The sequence below is a fragment of the Bufo gargarizans genome, chromosome 8, assembly GCF_014858855.1.
Source record: "Bufo gargarizans isolate SCDJY-AF-19 chromosome 8, ASM1485885v1, whole genome shotgun sequence".
Taxonomy (NCBI): Eukaryota; Metazoa; Chordata; class Amphibia; order Anura; family Bufonidae; genus Bufo; species Bufo gargarizans.
In genome coordinates this window covers 197256200-197277234 of record NC_058087.1, presented here as the reverse complement: position 1 = coordinate 197277234, position 21035 = coordinate 197256200, and the positions used below count along the sequence as shown (strand labels likewise).

General features: G+C 44.8%; 1 protein-coding gene across 8 annotated transcripts in view; it reads right to left on the bottom strand.

Annotated features, from left to right (window-relative positions):
- Positions 1-1091: 1091 nt before the first annotated feature.
- The window catches only part of LOC122944490 (interferon-induced very large GTPase 1-like), a 28146-nt gene continuing 8202 nt past the window's right edge, over positions 1092-21035 (bottom strand). For 2 of the 8 annotated variants that reach the window (XM_044302818.1, XM_044302821.1), the window contains 9 exons: positions 15541-15624; positions 13768-13836; positions 12539-12640; positions 12078-12212; positions 11309-11461; positions 10360-10425; positions 9768-10238; positions 9060-9131; positions 1092-5854 (listed from right to left, as the gene is read on the bottom strand). In XM_044302818.1, the coding sequence (XP_044158753.1) occupies positions 1389-5854; positions 9060-9131; positions 9768-10238; positions 10360-10425; positions 11309-11461; positions 12078-12212; positions 12539-12640; positions 13768-13836; positions 15541-15624 (5618 nt within the window). In that variant the 3' untranslated portion in view covers positions 1092-1388. The remainder of the gene's footprint in view (positions 5855-9059; positions 9132-9767; positions 10239-10359; positions 10426-11308; positions 11462-12077; positions 12213-12538; positions 12641-13767; positions 13837-15540; positions 15625-21035) is intronic. The other 6 variants (XM_044302819.1, XM_044302822.1, XM_044302820.1 and 3 more) reach the window with 6 other exon arrangements.

Below are 21035 nucleotides of genomic sequence, written 5' to 3'. Positions count from 1 at the left end.
ACGTCGTGTCCGGGGTCCTGCCGCGTAACGGGGCCCCGGGTGCGGTATATGGGGGGGGGGCTTCCTCCCATCATTATCTTCCTCATTTACGTATCGCTAACCTCTCCGGAAACCCATGGTGATCGCGTGTCCTGTGTCGGAACACGTCAGGAGGCAGAAGTGTATACGGTGTGTATGTAACATGTCAGCATATACCGCAGGGATATACCTGTGTGACAGATATGTGCATGTATGTAGCATGTGTCCTGTGTCGGCTGCGTGTACTGTATCAGCATGACCTTCTATATGTCACTGTAAGCAGCGCCCAACAGTCCCGGGACTGTCCTACATATTCAATGACGGGATCCACAGATGGAGGTTGGATGACCCTAACTGTGAACCCCTCTCCCCCTCAGACTGCCCTGTATTTCCTGCCTCCACCTCACTCTTACACCCGATCTCTTCCCAATGCCTTCTTTTCCTAACTCCTTCCCCATTGCCACCTTGCCCTTCATCCTCATCCTCCATCTCTTACTCCTCCCTTTTTTTTAACTTCTTTTTTACTTGTCCCATAAGGGAATTTGTACTTTAATGCATTTTGTAACTATAAATCCCCTGATGCTCACCTGGTGCATGGTGACCTATAATATCATTGTTAGATATTTATAAGATTATAATAAAACTACAGCAGCCACCCCTAGTGGTCATCTGAGGGACTATCCATGTACCACAAAGCAGTGATCTCCAACCTGTTACAAGTCCAACCATACCTCGATGGCCTATGTCTGTAAAGAATGGTTGAAGTTGTAGATTTGTGACAGCAGGAGAGTTCTAGAGTGGAGATCATGGCCATTATGGACAAAACAGACGCTGCACGATATTGTAGGACTGTGGTCATGCTGCTCCTCTAGTCAGTCATTCTTTATAATTGCTGGTCATGGTTCTCTGATGACTACCTACTGCCTGAACCATGCTGGAGATCATGCTGTCTTGTGGTCTCCTCTACAACCAGGACAATCAGGAGTCATCATTTATCTTCTCATGGTTACAGTTTTGATATGTGATGGCTTCCAGGAGAACAACAGGGAATACATCAGAAGTGAAGACAACCATTCAGATCATGATTAGTTTATTCAAAATTGTTCCACATAATGTATAACAGCCACAGTAATTAACAGAAGAACAATGAATTAGATAATTAAGAGAAGGAAGAATTAACATTTTTAGTTAGTCTGTGGGTGTCAATCAGGAACAAAGACCTTCTTGCATTCGTACTTTATGGTCCTTCACTTGGATTAGACAAGACATGATGATAACACATGTATCCAATGTGACCATGGCTTTTATTATTGGGCTCGGTATATAGTAATCTCCTCTCTGCATGGTCCCCACTGCTGCAGGTGACTGGTTCACTGTAACGTTGTCCTCAGGCTGGTAAGGGCTTCACGATAACTTATTTTGCACCAGTCTTCTGGGATTTTTGCTGTTTTTTTCCTATAAATTTGGGCAAATGAATCATTAAATTCTTTCAAGACAAATTTCCAATAGTTGGAGGAATTGGCAGTCATATCAGGATAGATGGCCCAGTCTGGATAATAGGTCCTGTAATCCTTGTAAGGGTGAGGCTTCCAGCCTGTGTCTTCATTTTTGAAAGTCTTATTAGAGATGACATTTGTGGAACATATAGAATGGTCAAGATCTTTGGTTTGTTCGTTTTCATGTCGCCCTAGTCCCCTGGGTCGGTGAAGAGAGGCAAAGTGCTCTTTGTGGTCAGCTCCTCCGGCTTCACAGGGGGCTTTACAGAATGGACACTTCTTCCCACATCCAATCACCTTCCTGAAGAGTTCCTCCTGAGGCTTTAGTGTCAGCTGTGAAAATGTTGTTTCTATACCCTTTGTGTTAAACTCCTTCTGGATTTCATCTTGTAAATGATGAAGATACAACTTGACATCCTTGGCAAATTGTTTAACATTTAGATTACTCTGGAACAAGACAGCTTTCATGTCATTCTTGGAAATGACAAGTTCTTTCTCAAAAATGTTACAAAAATGCACTAAAAACTCAGTAAGGCTTGCAGACGAGATAAGTGTTGAATAATTGAAGGTTTGCTGCACTTTGGCCATTAGAGAATTGAGTGTTTTTAATTGCATTGCTCGGATCGGTCCTTGGTCTTTGTAATGTTCGGCAATGTAGGATGAAATCCATCTTTTGAGAAAATGCTCATAATCACTGATGTATTCATCATACTGATAACATGATTTGTCCTCTAGCAACTTTTCAAGAATCACTAATTGTAAACGTTTCCGACTCTTGAATTCTTCTGGGCCACCGACTTGCAGGATGTCATCCATCATCTCCTTACCGAGATACTTGTTGATGTGATCGGTGATGGCCGGCTTCAGGCATAATTGACAGAACTGTTCCGCTTTCCTTCTACATTCATCCCTTTTCTCATACATGTTTTTAAAAGTGGAGTAGTACTGAGGTTTCAGCATCTCCAGGCAGGTCCTTGGATCATTTCTTTGTACAAAGTCTTCATGTATCTGCTGGAATTTAATGGTTGCACTTTTTAGAATGTAAAGTTTAAGATCAAACTCAAAGCATTTCGTAATGTGAAGATCTTGGAAGTCTCGCATCCTTAGCCTTTTATTGATCAATGACAGCAAATCTTGGGAATACAATTCATTAAAGTCTTCTTTGTTACTCATAATGTCTTCAACATATTTGCTACATTTCTCAATTAAGGCATTTACCAGTGTGAAATGTTCTAGAGAATAACTGGAGAGATGCTTGTCTTCCAGAACAATATCCTTATATTGATCGAGGTTACGGAGCCTGTTCCTAATCACATCATCTTCACAACCTATGTCCCTTTTTAATTGTTGAAAGATTTTGCGACCAACATCGTGTACTTCTAGCTTACTTAGCCTTAAAGTGGAAACTGTTTTTACCCACATTTCCTCAAATTCTTCCTGTAGAGCCTTACTGTTTCCCATGTATTTTTCATTTCTCCTTCTGCCCATCATTTCTGCTACTTTTTCTTCCATTATGTTAATATATTGGGCTTGCATAGCTTGAATCTGGGATTTCTCTTTCTGAATACGAATTGTCTTCTCACACTTATCACGAAGAACATTTTCAAGTTCTTTCCTGAGATATTTCACACTTCTAAAAAAATCTCCGCGAAACATTTCCAAGAGATGAGCATTCTCAAAATCACTCTCAAAATATTCCTCCAGACATTGATGCATGGCTGTCTCCTCCTTGTCCAATATCTGATTAATATCATTTAGAAGTTTGCTCCATACATCTGCTCCTAGTTTCTCATATGGTAGGTTGTAGATGAAAGTTTCTGTCTCCATCATCCATCTATGAATATGTTTCTGAAATGTCCATTCCCAATCTGCATAATAAATACAGAGCTGGTTATAGGCTTCCGTGACTAATCGGTTTCTAAAGCTGAAGACAAATTTTTCATGTTTTACGGCATTCCACAAACTTTTTATCCACTCTGTAAATTCTCTAATATTTTGAGGTTTCCCATCCATTGACTGTAGGGATCCAATTATTGATTGCTTTAACTCGCTAACCGTTTCACTGTACCCGGAGTTCACAGAAGCCATAGGTGGTATGCCGTACCATAACCCAGGAATGTACCAGGAATCTTTTTCAATGTCACAGTAAATAATGTCTGAAAAGTTATTAATTCCACTTCTTTTCTCCATTTTTGCTGCGACTTTTGCCATTTCACTCAGCTGTAGAAGAAATTTCTGTCTAGCATTTCTGTTTTTCACATGAGCGGACACATCGCTCACATTCTGATGCACGAACTTGCAGCTGGATTTCTTTCCTATTCCTTTCATTCTAAGGAACGCGTGGACCACAATCTGCAAAATATCTTTCATTTCTTCGGCATTTTCCATGGCCATGTTGACTATGGTGATGTCACTTAAGCCAACTACGACTGTGGCCAATTCATTGTCATGTTCATAACTGTTTTCCAGAGAAGCAAGATCCAAGGATTTCAGTCCTTCGGTGTCAATGACTAGAATGAAGTCACAATTTAGCTCCTCCTGGAAGTTCTCCTTCGCTTTAATAAGGGTCATAAAGGCTCCTCGTGTGCATCGTCCGCTGGCTACAGGGAACTGTAGACCAAACATGGTGTTCAGAAGGGTGGACTTCCCTGTACTCTGCACCCCCAGCACAGTTATCACTCTCATCCTACATTGTCCTCCAGTCTTCTTATCCAGCTCAGTCAGGACATCAGTTATCCACTCTAAGGGAATGTTAGAGGCATCTCCATCAATAAGCTCAAATGGGAACCCATCCAGAAGAAGGTCAGAAGCAATTCCTGGCAAGCCAGCAAACTGCATTTTATCCTCAGGAATAAATCCTTGTTTTATCATGGAACATTTAGCCTCGTAATATTGCCCAAGCTCCCGTATAAAATGTTCTACACCCAGTGAGCCATCTACTATTTTCTGGTCAATTATTTGAAGATCTTGTTCAGTTGTTGATCGACGTTGATATTTAAATTTGTATTCATTGTGTAATTCCCTGAGATGGTTTTTCCCTATTTTGTCAAGCAGTATTTTCAGCCATTTCAGAAATAGCGTCCTGTCTGTTAACATCAAAGCTTCTTGATATCTCAGCATGCCACCTGTCAGGTGGTGTTGTCTTTGTACCATTTGGAGTGTTAGTATTTTTGCCTGAAGCCCAGATTTATATTCTTCTGCATCTTCATCACCTAGTTTCCTCATTCTACATATTTCCTTCTCCATTTTAGATATTTCTTTCCAGAGGTCTCCCTGTAGCTTCATTGTTTCATGCTTATAGTGATTTATATTGTTTATTTCATCTGTTATTTCCTTGGCTTTAGCTTTTGTTTCTTTGCATTCTGGAGAGTTCTCATCAATGCTGAATTCGGTGGCCTTCTTCGAAATTTGCTCAAGATTAAACGTTTCTTTTATTTCTGTAAAAATCATTTTCATTGCTGATCTTATTTTCTTTACCACCTGTGAGTCATTGATATGTTTGGTCTTAACTAGAATATTTTGTCTTGGCAGTTGAAGTGTGTCATTGAGAGTCTTCAGGTCCTTCATGTTGTCTTCTCTATCTCTTACATTAAGAATCAAGAAGACATTTGTCACATTTCGTAATCTTGATAGTAGGTTGTGCTGGTTCTCTTGTACTTCCTCAATAAATATGAACAGAGCAGATGATACACGTGTTAAAAAATTCAACTGTTTCTCATTGGACTCAAGATCTCCTCGTAGATTCATAACAGCAATGGGCTCAGGAAAAACATCTAACTGTTCATGTCCTGATGGAAGATACCAGATAATTTCCACAAGTCCATCAGAGTGTTTTCTAGGTATATTCCCACCAGGCATATCGCCATGCACAAAGAAGTTATGATTCTGCTGAGATGGACTTAGGACTTGGTTGAGATATCGAGATTTTGATATGCTACAGGTCCCAAGTCTAACAAAGGAGAACATGGGCATGGGAACATTGACTATACTGTCTTCCACATAAGTTTTACTAGCAGTCATAGAGTGAGGTCTCCATTTCTTCACGATATCTCTCATTGACCACAGCATAAATGTGCAGTCTTGTGTGTTGGGAGAAGGGAGAAGTAGAGGGACAGCAAATTGACACATGGACATTTTGGACACAATCTGTTGTTTTAAGATCATATCTGATTGATGCAAGAGGCCACAAAGCACATCGAGAGGGTTAAAGCATTCTGATGACTTCATATCTCCATATTCCTCTTCTTCTGAATCCAATAATATTTCTTCATCGTCAACAGTATTCCTGGCTGAAATGTCCAAAGCCATCAGCTTCTGCAGAAACGTCCTTTGCAATAATTCTGGAAAAAAACAAACATGAAGATCTTTAGTTGAGAAGCCAGAATTTAATATTTATGATATAACTAGATAAAAATTATCCTTGTCATTTCTAAAAATGCATGCGTAGACATTATTTTCCTTGTAGGTAAAGATTAGTTAATATGGTGATAGGTGTAAAGACTATAGGAAACCTACACGATTATTATTATTAGTGTTGATCACGAATATTCGAATTTCGAATTAGAAATTTTTATCGCGAATATAGGTATTTTAAAAATTTGCGAATATTTCGAATATAGTGATATATATTCGTAATTTCGAATATTCGTTGTTTTTTTTGTCAGTTCACATGATCCCTCCCTGCTTCTAGCTTGTGGGCCAATGAGAAGGCTGCAGTATATTTGACTTTAGGAGTAGTGTTGCTTGCGAATTTTCGTATTGCAAATTTTTCAACTTACAACTATTAGACAAAGAAGATTATAGCACTATATTAGCTAAATTGCTCTATATTCATTTTTTTCCCGTATATTCGCTATATTGCTATAACTTAGTTTTTTCGAATATTCGTAATATTCTAAAACAAGAATATACAGCAATATAGCAAATATTCGAAAAAAATAACGAATATTGAGAAATTTAGCTAATATAGTGTTATAATCTTCTTTGTCTAATAGTTGCAATTTTTTTCTCATCTGAAGTCCAGATTGGAAAAAAATTACAACTATAAAAAAAATGATAGCACTATATTAGCTAAATTGCTCTATATTAGTTTTTTTTTTGAATATTCGCTATATTGCTATATATTCTTGTTTTAGAATATTACGAATATTCGAAAAAACTAAGTTATAGCAATATAGCGAATATTCAAAAAAATAACGAATATAGAGCAATTTAGCTAATATAGTGCTATAATGTTTTTTTTCCAATAGTTGTAATTTTTTTCCAATCTGAACTTCAGATGAGAAAAAAATTACAGCTATTAGACAAAGAAGATTATAGCGCTATATTAGCTAAATTGCTCTATATTCATTTTTTTTGTTGAATATTCGCTATATTGCTATATATTCTTGTTTTAGAATATTACGAATATTCAAAAAAACTAAGTTATAGCAATATAGCGAATATTCGAAAAAAAAATGAATATAGAGCAATTTAGCTAATATAGCGCTATAATCTTCTTTGTCTAATAGTAACTTGTAAGTTGAAAAATTCGCATTACGAAAATTTGCATATTACACAATCATTACCTTGCCGATTTTTCGAGTAAAAAAATCGTAGAATATAATGAATATTCGAATGGGCGAATATTCTACAAAATATTTGCGAAATATCGCAAATTCGAATATGACCCCTGCCTCTCATCACTAATTATTATAACAATGAACCTTAAACATAAGAGCTTATTCTCTTCATTCTCTGCGGAGATCTGGTTACAGCACCGAAGCCTGAGGCTGCCCCACTGAGAGATCCGGATGATCACTTGTGTCTTTCCGATCTCTTTCATGGAGATTCTGGAGGACAGAATGTTTGCCGCACACCATGCTTGTGCAAAATTTTTAGACTTTTGGATGGGGAGTGTCTGGTACGGGGAGCGGCCAAAATCGCTTTGGCACCTTTATTATAATACATTAGGAAAGTGGTGTAGATTATATCATAACGTTATACCCGCTGCCTTTCTGGCATTTTGGCACATGGACCTGCATCTGATGCCAGCGGATAGATTAAGACCAGAGTGTAATGCCAGTCTTAATAAATGTCCTTCTCTGTGTTGAACTAAATCTTTGTCCACATCAATATCTACATCCTATCTGGTCTGGACAGTAGATGTTCTGTCCATATAATCGTGGACATTTAGGAATAGTGACCGTTCTCCATTTATCTACTTGATTTACAGTTACAAAAAGTCTTCATGACATCACTGAACCAGATAGAGATCAAAAGAGGACACGCCGTCCTTAGAAGTGCAGCTCAGACATTGGGTTTGTAACTCCAGATGGGAAGTGGGCAATTTTCCCATAGTGATTGTATAACAAACCATCTTCTCTATAGCTGTGCTACTGAAGGTGACTGGTTCTGGAAGATGGGAATCTGCATCAGTTTTCTTGTTGGTGAAAAGCTCTATTGTTGAGGCAATTACTTTCCACAGTCCAAGAAAAATAATCATGGGAAAAGCAAATCTAAAATATTTCCAGAGAAAACCATATGTTTATCTATGGGGAGAACCATTTGTGACATCAAATCATATCGTATCTTTTTATGACCCTTTCTCGAAGATCATCCCAGTGACATTGTGTCAGGGAGAAGCGTTCCATCTGTGGATAGCTGTAATGGATACACCCTTGTCATCTTCAGTGACCGACTGTTGGCCTTAAAAGGGTTGTCCAGGTTCAGAGCTGAACCCAGACATACCCACATTTTCGCCCAGACAGCCCTCCTAATATGAGCATTGGAGCATGTATAGCGCAGAACAAGGGCTTTTTTGGTAATGATTTTTACACTGCTAAGCTGAGGCTTCCACCCAGCAGTGTATTCAGTGGTTACCGCCTCTGATGGGTAGGCTTTAGCACTACCCTAGCCGTTTTATAGGCTAGGGCAGCACCAAAGCCCGCCCATTAGTGCCGTGACATCACCAGGCTTATTGGTGGGTCGAAGCCTCCACCTAGCAATCCATATGGAGAGCACCAGATCTCCTAAAATAGCTTTAGCTCTCCAGCACAGGGAGCTATAGAAACAGAGCTTATTGGGGGAGCTATAGAAACAGTGTAGCAGAGCCAGCTATGCTGTTTCTGAGTTAGGGAATCAGTATTGCTTGCTGTGGTACGCTGTTTCCATAGCTCTAATGCACGGCAATGAGAGCTACTGAAATGACGACCTTCCTTCTGATTCGTGCCTCGTATCCCTATTATTATTTACAGAAAAAAGTCTAGTAATTTTCTAGAAAAATAAATGGAGTATATTATTGGGGTTTTCCAGGACTCAACATTAATGACCTGTGCTCATCTCTATGAGCAGTGACTATGCCATTCAAATGAATGGGATCTGAGTCACAATCCGAGGCATGGCCCCATGTGTATGTACAGTGGTGCACCTGTGTAACCAGGAGCTTATTCATTCAGCAGATGTTCCAGGGTCAGACCCCCATGACTAATTATTGAGACCAAGAATACCCCTGTAATCTATTACCAGATCTTACTTGTAGGTTAATGTGTCTGAGCTATACTGTACCTGAAGGAGAAGGAAAATCACTTCTAGAGGTTCTCAAGCTTGGTGCTGGCCCCGGCTGCATATCTTCTACATCTGTGGGGATTGTTATAGGAGCCTTTAGTGCCAAGTTAAGATTTTCAGTTTTTCCTAGTGTATTCAGTGGTCACCGCCTCTGATGGGTAGGCTTTAGCACTACCCTAGCCGTTTTATAGGCTAGGGCAGCACCAAAGCCCGCCCATTAGTGGCGGTGACATCGCCAGGCTTATTGGTGGGTGGAAGCCTCCACCTAGCAATCTCTATGGGGAGCACCAGATCTCCTAAAATAGCTTTAGTTCTCCAGCACAGGGCAAAGGAGAGCATCAGAGCATGCTTAGGGGGCTGCCTGGTTCTGGGGCTGCCTTCAGCTCAGAACCCAGACAACCCTTTTAATCGTAAAATCTTATACATAATCATACAAAATGAGGAGCAAAGCTTAAAGGGTTTGTCTCAACTCACCATTACTAAAGCGAGATGAGACACAATCCCGACCACCTCCCGGCCGGGAAACAGCAGGAGCTACATGAGAGCTATAGAAACAGTGTAGCAGAGCCAGCTATGCTGTTTCTGAGTTAGGGAATCAATATAGCTTGCTGTGGTACGCTTTTTCCATAGCTCTCATGCATGGCAATGAGAGCTACTGAAACAGCAGAGTGCCATTGCTATGAACATTAGGAGAACATTGGTCTTCACCTTCTGATGAAGTTTTTTGTTTAGCTTGGACTTCAACCTCTGAGGAGGTTTTCTCTTGCTTCTCTTCGTCCTTATCTCCTGATGAGATTTTCTTTCGCTTCACTTGGTTTTCACTTTCTGATGAGGTTCTCTCTCGCTTTGCTTGGTTTTCGCCTTCTGGTGAGGGTATCTCTCGCCTAAATCGGTCCTCACCTTCTGATGAGACTTTCACTTGCTCCTCTTGGCCTTCACCTTCTGATGAGGTTTTCTCTGGTTTTGCTTGGCCTTTACCTTCTGATGAGGTTTTCTCTCGTTTTGCTTGGCCTTCACCTTCAGATGAGGTTTTCTCTCGTTTTGCTTGGCCTTCACCCTCTGATGAGGTTTTCTCTCGTTTTGCTTGGCCTTCACCCTCTGATGAGGTTTTCTCCTGCTTCACTCGATCTTTGCCTTTTGATGATGTTTTCATTCGATTCTCTGTAGTTAATTCATTTTCTGTGAATACGAAATGACTGATTCATCGATTTGTTTACAGTATTACACAATTCACACAAAGTTTACTGCATATGATAGACAGAGAAGGTTAGCAGAAATGATCTCATAATGTTTGTCCTACCTAAATAGTATCCATTGTCTGGATCACCCCCTGCAGATACTGTCGGTACTGTCAAGCTTCCTCCATCTGTAGAAGTGTATGGCTGATTAACAGAACTTACATATTTGTCTACAGAATGTATCCTTCCATCTTGAAACTTTTCTCCTTTTCTTTCTATTACTTAAAGAGGACCTTTCACTACTGTACAAACTAAAACTTAACTAGATCAGTGGGCAGAGCGGCACCCAGGGGTCCCCCTGCACTTACTAGTATGCCTGGGCGCCGCTCCGTTCGCCCGGTATAGGCTCCGGTGTCTGCGCTCCCTCTGACAGATTTTTTTGTAGGAGGCGTGTCCCTTGCTGCACTGCTGGCCAATCGCAGCGCACAGCTCATAGCCTGGCTATGAGCTGTGCGCTGCGATTGGCCAGCAGTGCAGCAAGGGACACGCCTCCTACAAAAAATCAGTCAGAGGGAGCGCAGACACCGGAGCCTATACCGGGCGAACGGAGCGGCGCCCAGGCATACTAGTAAGTGCAGGGGGACCCCTGGGCGCCGCTCTGCCCACTGATCTAGTTAGTTTTTAGTTTGTACAGTAGTGAAAGGTCCTCTTTAAAGGAAAAACATTTACAGTAGAAACATCATATTATGTCTCCACAGTGGTGGACTTCAGGATTTACATTGATCCAGAAAAGCGATGATTGTGATGATAACACAACTACTAAAATGGTGTCTTACAAGTAGGAAGAGATGCTTATTATAACCAATTTGAAGAAAACTAAGATTTTTATTAACATTTCTGTCAAGAGACGTCTATTGTTATATCTGATCATGTATGAATCAGCCACTGACAGGATGGAACCTTTGATATCTCTGACTAACAAGAAAGTTCTTCAAAGGCTTCATCAGGTTACAGTACATTATGGTGTCCATAGACGCTTTTGAGTAGAAAATATCCTAAGGTTTGTCCCACCTGACCATGATCTAATGGCTGTATCACCCTTTACAGAAATTGCTCTCCTGAAGTTTCCTCCATCCATATTAGAGTATGACTGAGTAACGGAACATATAGCATTTCTTGCTGTTGGTCGTATTCCTGCCTCTTGAAACTTCTTTCCATGTTTTTCTAATAGTTAAAGTGAAATGATTGTGTTATATTTTTAGTAGACTTCAAGATTTACTTTGATCTGTGATATCAATCGCTCAATGTAAATGAAGATGATTTTGAGGACACTTGACTACTCATTGGTGTCTCATAAGTAGGAGTAGATTTAGAAAGATATCAGCATTATTAGATGAGTTTACTAGCATGTGAATGAGCTTTGTACAAGTGAAGTCCATAACTTCTGTACCTCATATGGCTTCTACGACAATACCCGATGGATACATTTGGAGAAATCAACTTAACTCCACTGTAGTTCTCAAAACAACAAATGAATAACATATTAATGAGTGAGCATTAATACTTTCTGTAGGACTAAATCTACCAAAAAAAAAGATCTTCTCTGGTGTTGGTGTTGCACAAGCTAAATTGTTTCAACAGGTAGCACCTTTCCCTATCCAGAGGGGGCAGCTTTTTGGCAGTTACACAGTCTGCCCCTGCTAGTTCTTATCTCCAGTTTCATGAAGAAGGGGGTGCTGTTTAATTTTTCACCTCAGGCTCCAAAGGTTTTGGGGTCATCTCTACCCAATAGATGTTCACAGTGATGAGTGTTGACTCTCTATATTCTGCGGGTACTTACCTGTATATGAGTCTACTCTAGACTTTGACCCCATGGAACTTCCCTTCCTTTGATTTGTCTCGAGATGATTTGAGATTTTTGCAGGAGCCTTTGCTGAGGAATGACGACCTTCCTTCTGATTCGTGCCTCGTATCCCTATTATTATTTACAGAAAAAAGTCTAGTCATTTTCTAGAAAAATAAATGGAGTATATTATTGGGGTTTTCCATTACTCAACATTAATGACCTGTGCTCATCTCTATGGGCAGTGACTATGCCATTCAAATGAATGGGATCTGAGTCACAATCCGAGGCATGGCCCCATGTGTTTGTACAGTGGTGCACCTGTGTAACCAGGAGCTTATTTATTCAGCAGATGTTCCTGGGTCAGACCCCCATGACTAATTATTGAGACCCAGAATACCCCTGTAATCTATTACCAGATCTTACTTGTAGGTCAATGTGTCTGAGCTACACTGTACCTGAAGGAGAAGGAAAATCACGTCTAGAGGTTCTCGAGCTTGGTGCTGGCCCCGGCTGCATATCTTCTACATCTGTGGGGATTGTTCTAGTAGCTGTTTTTCCTATTTAGAAGAAACATCAAAATATTGCTTTTCTATTCAAATATTTCCAGTGATTTATGGTCCTGATTTATTGTTACTGTATAAATTGTCATTTACAGTGTAGATACTTTCCATGTGAGAAGAACTCATATGAATAGAGCCTTGGGCCCTGTAGTTACACAGTTATCACAGGTTGTCTTATAAAGGCAGCAATTACAGGGACGGATCCAGTGGACTTGATAAAACATTAAAAATCATCATAGGAGCAGTCTTGACGCGTTTCAACCATACAACGGGATTAGACTGACAAACATCAGAGGTTCCACCAATGAGTTTTCAGCACAGGGCTGATCTACCACCAGCGATCAGCTGTAGTTTACTTCTCCTGCAGCGCCCCCGTAGGGGAAATTAAGCATTACACAGTTTTCTCTAAAATCACTGAGATGTCTGCGTAATGCGTGCCACTGAGGGAGACACTCTGGGTAGCCGCTCTTGCTTCAGCTAATGAATGCAGGTCCAAAATTGGTGATTCCCCTTTATATTAACCCAGACCTCTGTAATAAGCTATATGGCCTTTATTTTCTTCGAATGTTCATGTACAATCATAGTCTACAGGTGGACCTTATTCTGGAGATGAAGCTGTTGGCTCCTTGATCAAAGCTATAAAAACATCAATCTTAAATGTGCAGCTACATGGGTAAGGCTCTGTTTTTCTGTTCTACAAATTAAGGATGTAGCAGGGTTAACACACATGCTTCATGAGACATGTTATCTAAAGTAAATGCAACTAAATGCGTTAAGCAATTGATTTTCAAGCTTTTGTTTCAAAACGCGATGAGTTAAGAAATTTGAGTTAAGAGCGTGTGTGTTACCCCTGCTACATCTGTGGCTCTCTTTCCGAAAATAAAATAAATCCATGCTGTTTCTCTCCTGTCATAGGAACATGAATACAAAAATGACTATTAAGGACACCAATTGCACCCAATGGTCACCATTGACTTAAAATGGGTCTGTTAGGTTTTGGTTACGGTGTCCATCATTTTGATGGGAAGAAGAACATCTTCCGATGTATCGGAATTTCCATTGGTGATGTGAACAGAGCCTAAACCATTGTTGTCATTGAGTCTTTAGAGGTGCATGTATATTACCCGGGTATGAATCATGGCCTCCTCCAGGCTTTAGTCCTCCAGAGCTTGTCTTGCAGTGTCCTCTTCCTTCTGTTTTGGTGGAAAATAGACTTAGGCAGGGAGCTGAACGAGACCCATCCTGTATGGAGGCTTAATGGAAGTACTCCATGGTATAGAGACTTATCGGCAATGCCAGCCAGAATCCTACTCCGAACTCATGAGGGGCAAACACCCCGAAACAGCTGTATTCAGATGGATACCAGGCCTGGCTATATTCCCTTATTAAATCCCAAGGCTACTTAGAAAGTCAGATTGTGGCTCATAAGGAGCCACTTCCAACAGGTGGTGCTAGCAAGATGGTTCCTATTCTTGGTGGAAAATAGACATATTATTAATAAGTTACTCATCTGCCTCTTCTCGCTGCCAATCCCTTAACTTGCTCCCATTGCCCAGAGAATCCAGTACAAAACACTATGACATACAAGGCTGTCCAGAAACTGTGTCCTCCATACATCTGTGACCTGATCTCCTGGTAACATCCCACACATAATCTCCAATCCTTACATGACCTCCTTCTCTCCTCTCCTCTTATCGCCTCTTCCCACAATCGCCTCCAGGATTTCTCCCGTGCATCCCCCATACTCTGGAACTCGCTACCCCAACATATCAGACTCTCATCTACAGTGGAAACCTTCAAAAGAAACCTGAAACCCACTTCTTCAGACATGACTCCAACCTATAATTATCCTACTCCGCCCTCCTACTGGAGTGAGATGTACTTTTTTTGTGTGACTTTTTTCAAAAACAAGTCTCAGTGATAAATCTGGAGTGAAACTAATTAACATAGCTAACCACGCCTACGTTCCCAGCTATATTTCAAAACTGGAGTGAGTGTTGTAAAAATGCAAAAAGTTTCAAAAGTCACAAAATTATCTAGGGTATAGTAAGTGCTTTGACTTCACTGAATTTTGAAACATTTGGCTGTAAAAACTTTATTTCTTTCAATAAAATTTTGCTTAAGTCCCACATTTTTCATTTCCACAAGGATGAACAGGAGAAAATACACCACACAATTTGCTACCCAGTTTCACTTGAATACATCAGCACCCCATATGTGGTTGTAAACTGCTATATGGGCATACCACAGAGCTCAGTAGGGAAGGAGCACCATATGGCTTTTAGACAGAAGATTTTTTTCTAGAATAGTTTTCAGTAGCCATGTTGCGTTTGAAACCTAAATTACCAGTACAGTGGAAACCCCCCTGAAAGTTACCCCATTTTGGAAACTACCTCCCTCAAGTAATATATTGAGGGGTGTAGTGAGTGCGTTGTTTCAACATATTTAGAAACACTTTGCTGTGAAAATGACATTTTTTTTCCCAATAAGATAAAGTTTTAGTCACAAATTTTTGCATTTTCACAAGGGGTAACAGAAGAAAAAGCACCCCACAATTTCTTACGCATTTCCCCTGAATACATCAACAACCCATATGTGGTCGTAAACTGCGGTATGGGCACAACGCAGGACTCAGAAGAGAAAGAGCACATGTGCATCTGAAACCTAGATTGGTGATTTATACAGCACTGGCTGACAACTGCAGAGGCTCTGAGGCTAAACAGAAAAAAAGAAAACCCGAAGAAGTGACATTTTGGAAACCACACCCCTCACAGAATCTACCAAGGGGTGTCATGAGCATTTTAACCCCACAGGGGATCAGTACCCAACATGTTGTAGGGTAAGAACAATCAGTGTTTCTTATCTCCATTGAGTCTATGGAGGCGCATGTATCTTACCTGAGTATGAATCATGGCCTCTTCCAGACTTTTGTCCTCCAGAGCTTGTCTTACGGTGTCCTCTTTCTTCTGTTTTGGTGGAAACTAGACATATAGGGGGTAATTTATTAATCTGAAATACACCTATATTAGGTGTATTTCAGGTGCAAAATGCAGCCCAATGGTTAGTTGCGCCGCAATCTGCAATGTTTCCCCGTTAACGCCAGGTCTAAAAAAGAGGGCATGGCGTGGGTGGGGAAGGGAAGGGGTCGGTGGGCCCTTCTCATTCATCATTTTCTACACCTATTTTAGGCGTAGAAAATGGTCTAAATGTAAGAAAGCTCAGAACCTGTCCCACATTTAGACTGGCGCTGGCAATTCCTTCACTGGCTCCACATTGCCCAGAGAATTCAATGCGAAAACACCATGACATATAAGGTCGTCCAGAAACCTGACCTCTCCGTACCTCTGTGACCTGATCTCCTGGTACCTTCCCACATGTAATCTCTGATCCTCTGAAGAAGACCTCCTTCTCTACCCTGTAACTATCTACCCCAACATAACACACTCTCTTCTACCATGGAAACCTTCAAGAGAAACTTGACAACCCATCTCTTCAGACAAGCCTACAACCTACAGTACCCCTGCTGTGGCAAGAAGTGTGAAGGGCTGTCACGAAACGGCCCTGAGCGCGCCGTCCAGCGGGCCACGTGACAAATAACAATTTGAAAGACCATTTTCCTTCCTTTTATATTTCGGTTGTGCGTTTAAGTGTATGGACATCTTATTTCGTGCTAGATTTGGTTACTGGTGTGCTTTTAAATGTATTCTCTTTTCCCTTTGTTGTAAGGATTGGAATGGCCTGGTTGAAATGCAATTGTATGCTAATTACTGTGTACCTCACCTCTCCAGGGCTGTGTAATCTGAGGCTGTAAGAAGGCCATCTGTATGCAAATCCGATGGTCTGATTCCAGCCTGGACATGTCTAGGGTTACATAAGGCTTTCAGTGTGTGTATAAATGCTTGTGTCCAAGACCCTAAATAAATCAGTCAGTCCCTGTTTCAAGTCATACAGCAACGTCTGGTGAGTGATTCCAGGGCGCAACACATTGTATCAAGAAGGCTGGGCCACTCGGCAGTCGGGCTGATCTCCACCGTGGGTGCCCCATCCCCTCCGCAGACGTCCGAGACATCACCAACCAGGGGGTCAGATAGGAGCAGGACCGCAGGCGGACACACCATTCCGTCACACTGGTGGCAGCGGTGGGATTGCTCTCTGCACCCCCAGAAGAGACCCTCATCTCAGCATGGCAGCATACGCCAGCTGTAAACGAGACACTCTGCGAGATCTGCTGGAGAACCGTGGAGGGACTGCGGGCTCGAAAACCAAGGATGCTCTGGTCGAAGAGCTAATGGACATGGATCAGCGGGAGAGGGCCGCGCCCGTACCCCCACCACCGACCCCCTCCCAGGCACCCATCTCTGAAAATTCCTTCCAGAAAAAGGTACAACAGCGGGCAGCGGCTTACGGAGAAGCCCCGACGGAAGCCACCTTCCACAAGATTGTCCAAGAAATCGCTCAAGAGGAAGAGCGGGAGAGGGTGCGCCAGCATGAGCTACGGCTGGCAGAAATCCAGTACCAGAGAGTGGAGAGCCCCAACCCCGAGAGACCAGCGGCCCGGAAAGTACCCTTCCAGGTCTTCAAGACTTTTAACGAGGCGGAGGAAGAGATCGAGAGCTTCCTCCAAGACTTTGAGCGGTCGTGCCAAATACACGAGGTTCAACGTTCCGCTTGGGTCGGGATTCTCGCCTGTAAGTTGACCGGACGAGCTGCGGAGGCCTATCGAACCGTCCCAGACGAGGAAGCCCGGGACTACGAGCAGGTAAAGCAAACCTTACTGGCCCGCTTTGCCATCACTCCCGAGGCCAGCCGGATGAAGTTCCGGAACTCACGCCGGCCCAACGGCACTACCCATGTGGAGTGGGCACACCGGCTGCAAAGGGACCTGAAGACCTGGTTCGCAGGGAGCAAAGCTCGAACCGTGGAAGACATCACCCAGCTGTTCCTCCTCGAACAATTCTTTGACCACACCGCCCCGGCAGTACGGGAGTGGGTGAGGGACAAGAAGCCCCAGACGGTGCAGCAAGCGGCTACCTGGGCAGATGAGTATACGGACACACGGAAACCCAACGGGACAGAGCGACCCCCACCCCTTCGACCCACACTATCCACCACCCCTTCCCCGGAGCCACCGACTCGCTGGCCGGCACCCAGACTGGCGAACCGCCCCCAGACAAACCGCTCGCACTCCACGGTTACCATCCGATGTTACGGGTGCGGCCAGGGGGGGCACTACCGTCAGAACTGTCCCAACCAACCTCCCCTTCCGCGGGGACCCCCCCGAGCACCACCTGCGGCCCACTGTTACCAAACCGAATCCCCGTATTGGGACCCCCAGGAAGAATGGGGGATGCTGCACGAGGCCGACCCCGTACAAGCTGCCTCGGCTGACAACCGCCAACACCACCGACAGGCGGTGTGGATCAACGGGCGGGCTGCCGAGGGCCTCCGAGACTCCGGCGCCACCATCACGCTCGTGCGCCCCCACCTGATATCCAAAAAGAACCGGCTAGACCACACCGTCGCTGTCCGCGTGGCCGGAGGAAAAGTACTTCGACTCGCTACTGCCCGAGTCCACCTTGATTGGGGGTCTGGGGAGGGATCTGTGAGGGTGGGTTTACTCGACCAACTACCGGCTGAAATCCTCCTTGGGAACGACCTGGGACGCTTGGTCTCGGCCTACGCCACGGACGCGGCAGCCCCGGTGACAACCCGGCAACAGAGCCACCGGAACAACCACGGCACTCCCGTCGGGACCCAGGTGAGACCACAACCCAAACCCCGACCAAACGAGACCACATCCCCTCGACCTGACCACCCCCTCACATGGGGCTCCCCGGCCACCTTCCGACACCAGACTCAGACCGACCCCACCCTAGAGAGGTATCGCGACCGGGCCGGCAAGGGCCCGGAAGGCGCAAGGGACGATAGCATTGAGTGGGAGGATGGGTTATTGTATAGGTACACCGCAAGGGGGGGCACCCGGAAGCCACAGGCTCCCCATAAACAATTAATAGTCCCTCAGGCCCCTAGACAGGAGCTCCTGAGACTGGCCCACGACATTCCCCTCGCCGGTCACCTAGGGGTGACCAAGACCCGACACCGGTTAACACAAGCGTTCTTTTGGCCCCGTCTTAGTGAGGATGCCCGAGAGTACTGTCGCACCTGCCCGGTTTGTCAGAAGACGGGGAAAACCGGAGACCACCCAAAAGCCCCACTGCACCCCATGCCCATCATACAAGAACCCTTTAGTCGGGTGGCGGTCGACATAATTGGCCCCCTGCCTCGCCCCAGCGCCACCGGGAAGAGATATATTCTCACCGTGGTGGACTACGCCACCCGATACCCCGAGGCGGTGGCCCTGTCCAACATCCAGGCTGACACCATCGCCGATGCCCTCCTACGGGTGTTCTCTCGGGTAGGATTCCCACGGGAGATTTTGTCTGATCAGGGCTCCCAGTTCACTGCTGAGCTGACCCAACAGCTCTGGCGCCTGTGCGGTGTTAAGGCGCTTCACAGTGCCCCATATCACCCTCAGACGAACGGGCTGTGCGAACGGTTTAATGGGACCCTGAAACAGCTAATCCGAGCCTTCGCCCACGAAAGGAAGGACTGGGAAAAATACCTGCCCCACTTGTTATTTGCCTACCGAGAGGTTCCCCAAGAATCGACCGGGTTCTCCCCCTTCGAATTATTGTACGGACGCAGGGTCAGGGGTCCCTTGGATTTAGTCAGGGCTCAGTGGGAGGGAGGACAGGAAGCCGATGGTCTCCCCGTCCTGAGTTACGTCCTGGAGCTCCGAGAGCGCCTGACCGAACTCACAGAATTAGTTCAGGGGAACATGCAGGCAGCTCAGGCCCAGCAGAAGGCATGGTACGACCGCTCTGCCCGCAGCCGCTCGTTCCTCGTGGGGCAGAAAGTCCTGGTGTTAAAGCCACAGCGGCAGAATAAGCTGCAGGCGTCCTGGCAGGGCCCTTATCGGGTGGTAACCCAAGTGGGAGAAACCACCTATGTGGTTGTCAGCTGTACCGACACCAGGATTCAGCGGACGTTCCATGTCAACATGCTCAAGGCCTACCACGAGCGCCCGGAGACGGTGTCGGCCATCTGCGCTCCAGCCACCGAGGAGGCAGAACAGTTTCCCCTGATAGAGCTTCCCGAGATAGATAGTCAGCCCTCAGGGGTAGCGCAGGTGCAGCTGGGGGAGGAGTTGGGACCCCATAAACAGGCACAGGTTAGGCAGCTGCTCCAAGACCGCCAAGAGATCTTTTCTGCCCTCCCCGGCTATACCAGCCGGATCGTGCACCAAGTAGAAACCCCCGGCCAGAGACCCCTCCGGCAACCAGCATACAGACTCCCGGAGGCAGTACGCGAACCCATGCGGGCTGAAATCCGGGAAATGCTGGAGCTGGGGGTGATCGAGCCTTCGGCCAGTCCCTGGGCATCGCCCGTAGTCCTGGTCCCCAAAAAGGACGGTACCACTCGATTTTGCGTCGACTACCGGAGGTTAAACGACTGCACCATCACTGATGCTTACCCCATGCCCCGAGTCGACGAGCTGTTAGACAAGATCTCCCAGGGCCATTTCTTGACCACCGTCGATCTGTGCAAGGGGTACTGGCAGATTCCCCTTGCAGAGGAGGCGACCCCGAAGTCGGCCTTCATCACCCCGTTCGGCCTGTACCAATTCCGGGTCATGCCGTTCGGGATGAAGAACGCTCCGGCCACCTTTCAGCGGTTAATCGATCGCCTCCTCGATGGCCTACAGGAGTTCGCTTGCGCGTACCTGGACGACATAGCCATATACAGCCAGACCTGGGAGGAACACCTCCACCATCTGGGGGTGGTATTAGATCGAATCAGGGACGCCAACCTGACCCTTAAACCGGAAAAATGTAAAATAGGGATGTCCGAGGTGCAGTACCTCGGCCACCGGGTGGGCTGTGGGACCCAGCGACCAGAACCCGCCAAGGTAGAAGCCATTCTAGAATGGCCCACCCCCGTGACCAAGATCCAGGTCCTCGCCTTCTTGGGCACCGCGGGGTACTACAGGAAGTTTGTCCCCCACTACAGCGACCTCGCCAAACCCCTGACAGACCTGACCAAGAAATCCCTACCCCGCCAAGTCCTGTGGTCCCCGGAGTGTGAAGCAGCCTTCCAGAAGCTGAAAACCGCCCTAACCCAAGCCCCCCTCTTAGCAGCTCCGAATTATAACAAACGTTTTATCGTCCATACAGACGCCTCAATGTTCGGACTGGGAGCCGTGCTAAGCCAAGTGGGGGAGGACGGGGGGATCATCCGATGGCGTACATCAGCCGCAAACTCTTACCCCGGGAGGTGGGATACGCCGCGGTGGAGAAGGAGTGTTTGGCCTTGGTCTGGGCCCTGAGGAAAT